Raw genomic sequence first — 8,253 nt, 5'->3', positions numbered from 1 at the left:
GAGGAGCAGGGCGAGTATAGGGAGTACGAGGAGCAGGGCGAGTACACGGAGTACGAGGAGATGCGGGTGTTCTAGGTGAGTACACGGAGTACGAGGCGGTCGTGCTATGTCGTAGGTAGAACAAATATATTTCGTTGACTCTCTACTGTCGTACAGCGGAAGCCTCGCGCCCGGGTCGAGGCTCGGAGCAAACGCGCTAGTGTCTGAAAGCGACTCCCGGGCTCCAAGTCGTTGAGCAGACGATAGAAACAAGGGCAAAGACATATATTTTCTGCAAAAGAACTACTGTACAGAGCTCCGCAGAAACGCGGTCTGCAGGACTGGAAAGCACGGCGCCTATCTGACGACTTTGCGCGTGCAACAAGTCCGCCGCGACTCTGTTCATGACCACCACCACCGCGTCTGCCTCTCCGCCTGCCCGCTCTGATACGTACCGCTATGCCGCTCTGTTTTGCGTGCTCTGTCAAAGATACGTCAGCACTGCGCTCTCGGCACACGCACACTGTAAATCCGGTCTCGACTGTCTGTCGCACGACGCGTCGAAGCATGCCAGCCTGGCAGCTCTCGGAGTCCGGATGCTGTGAAGGTAATTAAGGTGAGCAATAGACTCCAGCTCGAGTTACTGACGCAGATACGTACTGTGAACAGTCCGTCTGGAGCACCGGATTCGACTCTCGAGCGCAAAGCGGAGACTCGAGCGACGTCGTCCGCGAACGGTGAGCTATGAGACGTCGTCAGCCCTCGCTCGCATGCGGTGGAAGGTACGTACGTACCTGTTATGTCTGAGGCTGCATGCACGCCGCACCAGCCTCGTTCTCGACCGCGGACGCGCAGTACTCACGCTCTTGACTACAGGCAGCCGACACGTCGACGCACCGGATCTATGTGGACGTCCCGCCCGTTCTCGAGATGGGCGCAATTCTCAGGCTGGAGCCACAAAAGGGTACGTACCATTTAGTGTCTATCCGTAGTAGACCCGAGCGTGATCCGAGTTCGTACCGCTCGCAGTGGAATCCTCGACCGGGAGCTTCAAGATCTCGTCAGAACGCAGCGTGCACTGGAAGACAGCGGAAGGTACGTACCAGTCGTCTTTGAGGGTGGCCCGCACAGCGACTCGCTCGGCTCCCTGGCTCGCCCATCGCTCTTTCGGCCACGGTCATGGCGTTGAGAGCCGTCGCCGTCTGCGCATTCACTGTGCTCCTGCTGATCATCTCCATCCTCGCCAACTTGTCCTCGCTGACGGCGTTCGTGCCCTTCCTCGAATACTGGTCGAAAGCGTCCTCGGGCTCGTTCACGTTCCTGTCCGGTGTGGCAGCACACCGGATCAACTACGAATTGTACGCACTCTCAGGCTGGAGGGTAAGCGAATCAGCTTGTGGTGTCGCTAGTCCAAACGCAGCAAGGTAAGCACGTACCAGTTCTCCTCACGTACGACTCCACTTGAAAGGTGAGTTCCCGAGTCGCCACTTGTCGAGATGTTCATCGTGAGCTTGCACCGGTTCTCGTGTTCGGGATGACAGAGTCACGGTCAGCTGACGCGCACGGGCAATGATGCAAATGAAAAGTACGTACCCGGCCGTTGCGGCGCAGCTTCTGCGCTCGTTTTCGTGAACAGACATCTGACGATGCCTCGGCTTGAGGACGAGCAGACGGTCAGCCAACGCTGCTACGCCATGCAGAGGTAGAGCCTCAGAGAAGAGGTACGAACCTTCACTATCCCGTAGTTGTCATCAGGTCAGCACACACCGGAATCCAGCGTTGGGTCAGCTGTGCGCAGCAGCATGCCTGTTGTTTGCGTCGCCTCATTGAAGAACGGTCCGTCATCTCTTGAAAAGCCGCAGCCTCAGATGCCGCTCGTGCTGTTTGATATCCCAAGCATGCTCGCCGTGCCCTGCGAGATGCTGGACAACAGGTACACAATAAGCTCATGGTAATAGCATCCGAGACGCGAGGTACGTACCGCCAATCCTCGTGGCATAGCCGCTTGAGCACCGCGTACTTGGCCCAGACGAACACTGTAGAAGGGTAAGTGGATCAGTTCTAGTGTCGCCAGCCTACAAGCAGCGAGGTACGTAGCGTCTGGTCATGCGGTGGTTAAGACACAACCACATGTGGGTGTGTGAGCTCGGAAGCTCGCACCGCAGACAGCAGAAGGCCCCGCGGCGACGTCTGCATAGTCGTAGAAGGCTGAGTGTCACGTACCAGGTAGTCCATGTAATATTGCGCAGGTCGACGGTCGTCCGCGCAAGCCATTGTCGTTCCTCATGATATTGCATGCAAGAGACTGACTGCAGAGAAAACGAGGGATGCCATGGGACGGTGAGCACAGTGAGGCAGGAAGAGAAGATGGAGGGAAGGAGAGAGAAGCAGGGACAGCGGTAAGGCCAGAGTAAGGTGCCGATGCAAAGAGTGAACAACGCTGACGTGGTTGCATTCTTCCTGTGTACCAATTCGGATGCATGCTCGAAAGTCGGCTATAGTCTTCGGAAGGCTCGGAAGGGTTACTTTTGGCAGGCTGTGGTTATGCAATGTAATATATATGTTGTATTCAGTACGGCTAAAATCGCACATAGTCTCTCCCTTGAACTCTGAGCCATGGTTTCTTTCCCTCAACGGCACGACTGCTCTCCAATACCCATCCACAATGTTGTCTATTGTCTGTGTCAACGCCGCGCGGGCTCTGTGGACCGTTCCGAATGAAACACAGCAGTAACTCGACTGGGTTGATCTTCGGCCGCGCCCAGTGTTGGTTAAGGTTGCCGTGACAGTTGCCAGAGAGATATTCCGAGAAGCGACGCGAAGCTCGCTCCGTGGACCTGTTGTCGCTCTGGATGGATATGGGAATGCTAGGGGCGCAGCTCAAGAATTTACGATTCCCTTGAACCAGTTGCTCCTGCATCATGACCTGTACTACTACTGTTCCTATGTACCCAGTCCCAGTCCTCGACGACTCAGTGTGCAAGAACTGATCAAGAGAAACATACATTGAACTTGAGCTTTAAGTTGTGTTACCCGAGACCGGCCGAACAAACGTACCTTTGACGTCAGCACATCATCCGAGAATTCGAGAGGCTCAATAGCCAGACAGTCAAAGACCCTGACCGATGAGGCCGTCCATCTGGCCTCGCGCCGCTCGAGTCTCCCATGCAGCCAACTCCAAGTCGCCGTCCCGACGAGCGCCGAGTGCGATCCGAGCCATTGTTCAGATCTGTTAGCTGGAGCTGGGACGTTAGTTGTTCGGAAATCGGAGACCACGGATGTGCTTTGAGAGACGTCAAAGTTCAAGACAAACACAGGGCGAGGTCAGTCGAATGGTATGTATTGCACGCTCCGGGACTACACCCTGGGTACGGTACGAGGTAATCGCCAAGCAGGACTCCGACTTACTGCTGCTATGCACCGCTGCCCGCATCCCGGACCGCGGTCTCTGGATGAGAACGTTGCTGGGACATCAGGTCGTGACGACGATCTGGGATGGCCGTGTCAGCGGTCCCGACTCGCGAGCGAAGCACTATGATGAAAGGAACTTCCCTGGACCATGTGAAGTCAGTGACGTCTGTCTCTACCTGGAGTGAACAGGCACTTATCTAGATAGGAAATCTGCATGACCGTGCAACACCAGTGAGTGGGAGAGTGGGCAGTGCGCCTTCATGAGCCACGAATCGGTAGCGGCATGCGTGGGGCTCTGTTCCTGGACGGATCGAGATTGCAACGGCGTCACTGCATAGTACTGTCGGATATGATGCCTGGTTAGTTCGCCAAGGCAGCGCTTGTGTACACACCGTAATCAAGATATTAGACCCGAATCTGGGCGAGATTCAGACGTCCGGCCATCTTGGGCAGTCCCCACCGCCTGCTGCCTGCATCCTAGGACCTGGTCAGTGAATAAGATTATATGTTTACATTCAGACATATCTTCAAGCTCAAGGTCAACGCAACGAAATCTGATGCACATGTTCATACCGTCCTACCTTTCCGCTGCTGTTCATTGTTCGCCGTTCAGACAGGTTCGCCAACAGTAGTGCCAGCAGCTCCCGGTAACCCTCTGTCGGGGAGTCTGCTCCTTGCACCTGCGCGGTCTGACAAGGTCTTCTGGCACTCCGAGTTGGCCACATGCGGCTGCAGCTCCTCCTACCGCACCCCGCGATGCTCCAACGCGTAGGCTCTGCATGCCTCGCCACTGAGGATCAACCTTGGGTTGTTCATAGCCCACGCATGGATCGTGAACCCGGGAAGATGTACTCAAGCAGCTGCATAAGTCCGGCAGCATGAGCGGGTCCGGGCTGTACGTCCCGCTGTTGTTATCGATCACGAGCTCCCAGCGGACGGCGTGGTCGGGCGTGTCGTCAGAGAAGTTGGTGGAACTCGCACAAGTCGCGCATCGCCGGCGCGCAGTTGGCGTGCAGGGTGTGCTTGGACGCAAAGTCGACAAAGAACGCTGCGCCCGTCTCCGAGAACCGCAGCGAGTCACCCTCCGCGATCACGTACGTGTACACCGTGGGCTTGACACGGTGTGCGAAGGGCAGTGAGGCCTGTACTGAGGTGCATAAGCCCGCCGCAGGGGCACCCTCGGCGGAGGAGGTTCCGTCGGGCTTGTCAACGCTCCCATGGAGGAGGAGCTCGAAGACGTCCTCGGGCCCGTTGATGATCCCGAACCCGTTCATCGTCGTGTGCGCGTAGAGCATGCGGTGGCCAGCCTGGGTGGTCAAGCAGACGGCGATGGACACGGGGCCCTCGAAGATGGTCTGTTCAGCCTTGTAACTGCGGTTCCAGTGCTGGACTGTGTCGCCGAAGAACACGCGCAAGCCTTGTAGAGCTTCCAGGTCGAGTAGAGCCGTGCGTCGTTCAGGTTCGTGAGCTGCCCGATGGTGGGCGAGAAGTGCCGTGAGAAGCGAGTGGGCCCATCGAAGATGTACTGTCTGCGTTCGGCTTTAGGGTCGGTCGAGGGCGTGGATTCAATCTGCGAGAGCAGTGGTGTGAGTGGTCTCCGATGCTGCTCTGCAGTAGAGTATGATGCGTACGTTCAGCCAGAACGTCCGCCTGTTCTTCCGGATGGACATGCTCTCGATGGTGCATTCCTTCGCCCCTGGAGTCACAGAGGTGGTGAACTTGCCGATGTGGTCGTCGATGATGTTGCCTGCGTCCTTGTCATTGACCTCCACCGTTAGGGTGGCCGTGTTCGGAACGTTCTTGATCTTCCACAGCTCATTCCAGACAGGCGACAGCGTATCTGGCTTCACAGTTGATCTGAAAGGATCGAGATCAGCGATATACCAAACGTCATGGCATAGAGGACTGACGCAAGCCGATCTGCGCGACGAGACAAGCCCCGGTGTCCTCGACATGCCCGACTCGTCCTTGTCCCTGTCCTCGTCCTCGCCCACCCACTCGAGATGGCCAGAGGCCGCGGATCTGGCAGAGATCGCGCGAGTGTGGGTGGAGATGAAACGGTCCGAGGACAAGTGAATACATGCACACACGCATGCGTCGCCGTCACTTACCTTCCATTCCGTTCTGAACGCGGATGCCGGTCTTCGCATCGAGCCTCGGAATCCGGGTCTCGAGCTTGAGCTTCTTGAGCGGGAGGACGAACGTGCAAGTCTTGACGTCGGAAGGCCGACATGGCGGTGCGAACGAAGCTCGGAGTTGCGAACCGCCATGGGAGATCGAGTCTTCCGGCACAGTTCGTTCATGTTGGTTGGTAGCCATTCAAGACGCGAGTGGCTCGAGCCCCAAGTGCGCAGTACGAACGTCTGCGGAAAGACATTGCATTTGGAGTTTACTGTACGACATGTGCTAGTATACGGTCAGAGACGAAATAGGTACGTACCGGACGGGGAACGGGCCCTGTTCGCGTCGTGACCGGTCGGCTCGAACGCTTCTCACACCAGAGAACGGACCGCCACCAGAAAGGAGACGGGGACTTGGATGGCGACGCGACACGACGCGGCGGCTCGAGCGCGAAGTTCGGGACGCGCCTGCCGGGGCCCTGGAAGCCGAATTGGGGACGGCGCTGGCCAAGTCGCCGTCGAAGCTGCTGCGAGACGAGGACCGAGCAGTGATGCGTGGTACTTGGTGCGTGGTGTGTTTGTCCTGCGCTGGACGCGGATAAGTACTCGCGCGCACTGGGGATGGACGGTATCCCTCCCACCCCACCTCTGCTGCCCACCTATCGTGAGTGCCGTCGACGTTCCTTTTGCTGCGCTGAACCCTGTCCCTGACCGCGTACTCGTCCTAGAGCTCATCGCCGGTGCATGTCGACTGCTGCCGCACACCACGTCGACGTCGGCGACGACTGTCGAGATCCCGGGTGCGTCCTGGACGGGTGCTGGTGAGGTATCAGCTGTCGCATCTGAGTGCAGGATGACCCTGTACTGACCACGTACCGCTCCACCGCAGGAATCGGGCGCGGTGTGCGAGCCCGTGAGCACTGGACGCCTTTCGCGAGGGCTGATTCCTGCGGCTGACTCCCCGGACCAGGGCGTCGGCGTAACCGTCACTGCACAACCGAATTCCTCAAGCAGCCAGGTACGTAGTTCGTGCTTCTTTCTGGTCGTGCCCATGGCTGACTGCTGGTTTGACACACAACTCTCGATTTCGTTTGCACCTGTAGTGACGGACGTCACTGCGACTTCAGTCGCTTCATCTGCTCGGGTGACGAATACCGCATCGGCCGCCACTTCAGTCGACAAACCGCTTCCGACGTCCAAGTCAGCACTCTCGGATGGCTCCGGCACCAAGACCGTCACGGAACCTCTACTCCTGCGGCTTGACCGGTACGGGGACGCGATCATGCGAACGACCGTCAGCGGTAGGTTCCAGTAGCACTACGCTTTCATGGGCCCCGCTAACCCGTGTCTTCGCAGGAGGGCTTTGTGGACGACATCTCGCACTCGCTCTGCGAGCTGCTCGTCGTGCTCGGGCACTACTCCGTGATGTGCTTTGCAGAGAACATCGCGGCGCCTGCGCAGGTCAAGGAGCCCCCGCCGTGCCCGTTCCCGCTGCCTGCGCTGCTCCTCGTCGTCTCGCGTCTCGTGCAGGCTGCTCCTCACGTACACGGCACTCCCAGGATACTACGGCGTGGAGGAGAGCGAGATGACGTTGAGCTCCTGGTACTTGTTCCAGGAGGCGCTGTGGACCGCGGACTATGGCTTCGATGTTGCTGAAGACGGCGACTCTGGGACGCAGGCGGACGAGCGTGGGCGCGATATGATGCCGGTCGCGGAAGCGGTGTATGCAGAGCTCGTGAGCGTGTTGAGGAGGATGGTTGTGTGGCCACCGCGTGCTGTTCTCGGCGGGTGGGTGAAAGGTATGTCTCGTCGCTTTGCCGTGTTTCCTCTTGCAATCGCTGATGAGCGGTCTGTGCCCAGATTGCGGCGCGAGAAGTACAGGACCATCGTACGCCGCCCGGAGGTTGCAGTGCCATTTTGCGAGTTCCCGGACGTTGCCCTCGTCGTTGTCACCGTCGTCGTCGGCGCGCGTATGCAGTGTCGTCGTCAGCCTCGACTGACGGGCCCTGAAGATGTAAAGGTCAGGATGATGTCGTTGCTGAGCGCGTGACAACTTGTACTGAGCACTTACGCAGGCTTGTTACGCGGCGTGCGAGGCGGTGAGGATGCAAGGGGCGGTGCATGGTGCATGGGATGTGGTCTTCTGTGGTTTGCGATCGCGTATGCAGCAGCGGACGGTGGGGAATGGGACGACGTCGGGTGGGCAGAATAGAGATAGACAGAACACGTACCAATGTGTGAACGCGCGAACAGCGCTGCAGAGACACAACGCGATGGAGGGAGCGTGGCGTACATAGACTGGCACTCACCGCTTTGAATGCACGCATACTCGCACCCTCTGGTTGTCGGACAATCGAATCGGGATGGATGTATTGACATGAACAGGTACGTACATTGAGGCGGGAGACGGACGCGAGACGCACCGGGGGCAGAGCAGAGGCGGACGCGGACGCGGACGCAGACGTGTGGAGGAGGCCGGGCGGGCGGGACAGGATCGAAGGAGAGACCGGCGAGAGAGCGAGGCGGCGAGCGAGCAGTAAGTCGACGTCCTCGTGGGGAGTGGTCGAGTCTGCGCTTCAAGTGGTGGACGACGTCAAGGCCGACACACGTTGCCACGCTCCTGATTGGACCGGCTACCCGGGCCGACCATGGCAAACTCGATGGCGAATTGACGACTTGTTCCAAACCTGACTCTGTACTTACCACCACTGTCTCTTTCGTCGCTCGTCTTGTAGCTCGCTGT

General features: G+C 58.4%; 3 protein-coding genes across 3 annotated transcripts; 1 reads left to right on the top strand and 2 right to left on the bottom strand.

Moving 5' to 3' along the window:
- Window positions 1-3,975: 3,975 nt before the first annotated feature.
- On the bottom strand, window positions 3,976-5,709 carry L226DRAFT_555716 (uncharacterized protein; the record flags this gene model as incomplete). Its single annotated transcript, XM_067683074.1, has 6 exons — window positions 3,976-4,131; window positions 4,229-4,295; window positions 4,372-4,761; window positions 4,800-4,960; window positions 5,022-5,310; window positions 5,498-5,709. 6 exons carry the CDS (start codon window positions 5,707-5,709, stop codon window positions 4,000-4,002), a joined length of 1,251 nt encoding a protein of 416 aa, XP_067528276.1. The 3' UTR covers window positions 3,976-3,999.
- Window positions 5,710-5,774: 65 nt separating this feature from the next.
- On the bottom strand, window positions 5,775-6,883 carry L226DRAFT_61831 (uncharacterized protein). Its single transcript, XM_067687107.1, has 2 exons — window positions 6,380-6,883; window positions 5,775-6,328 (listed from the first exon to the last, which is right to left on the bottom strand). The coding sequence occupies exons 1-2, from the start codon at window positions 6,792-6,794 to the stop codon at window positions 5,883-5,885; spliced, it is 861 nt and encodes a 286-aa protein (XP_067528275.1). The 5' UTR covers window positions 6,795-6,883; the 3' UTR covers window positions 5,775-5,882.
- On the top strand, window positions 6,884-8,063 carry L226DRAFT_61850 (uncharacterized protein). The gene is made up of 2 exons (XM_067687108.1): window positions 6,884-7,530; window positions 7,586-8,063. Exons 1-2 carry the CDS (start codon window positions 7,096-7,098, stop codon window positions 7,805-7,807), a joined length of 657 nt encoding a protein of 218 aa, XP_067528274.1. The 5' UTR covers window positions 6,884-7,095; the 3' UTR covers window positions 7,808-8,063.
- Window positions 8,064-8,253: the final 190 nt, after the last annotated feature.

The sequence above is a fragment of the Lentinus tigrinus genome (assembly GCF_003813185.1).
Source record: "Lentinus tigrinus ALCF2SS1-7 unplaced genomic scaffold L226scaffold_113, whole genome shotgun sequence".
In the NCBI taxonomy this organism is placed as follows: domain Eukaryota; kingdom Fungi; phylum Basidiomycota; class Agaricomycetes; order Polyporales; family Polyporaceae; genus Lentinus; species Lentinus tigrinus.
Note: the sequence above shows the minus strand (reverse complement) of the source record. Positions and strands in the feature narration are given on the sequence as shown.

Bases quoted from the DNA above. Each gene is read 5' to 3' on its own strand.
- L226DRAFT_61850 (XM_067687108.1), top strand. From the start codon at position 7,096: ATGACGTTGAGCTCCTGGTACTTGTTCCAGGAGGCGCTGTGGACCGCG. The intron at 7,531-7,585 runs GTCAGGATGATG...GCACTTACGCAG, and splicing joins CGGGCCCTGAAGATGTAAAG to GCTTGTTACGCGGCGTGCGA.
- L226DRAFT_61831 (XM_067687107.1), bottom strand. From the start codon at position 6,794: ATGATCGCGTCCCCGTACCGGTCAAGCCGCAGGAGTAGAGGTTCCGTG. The intron at 6,329-6,379 runs GTCAGTACAGGG...ATACCTCACCAG, and splicing joins CTGCGGTGGAGCGGTACGTG to CACCCGTCCAGGACGCACCC.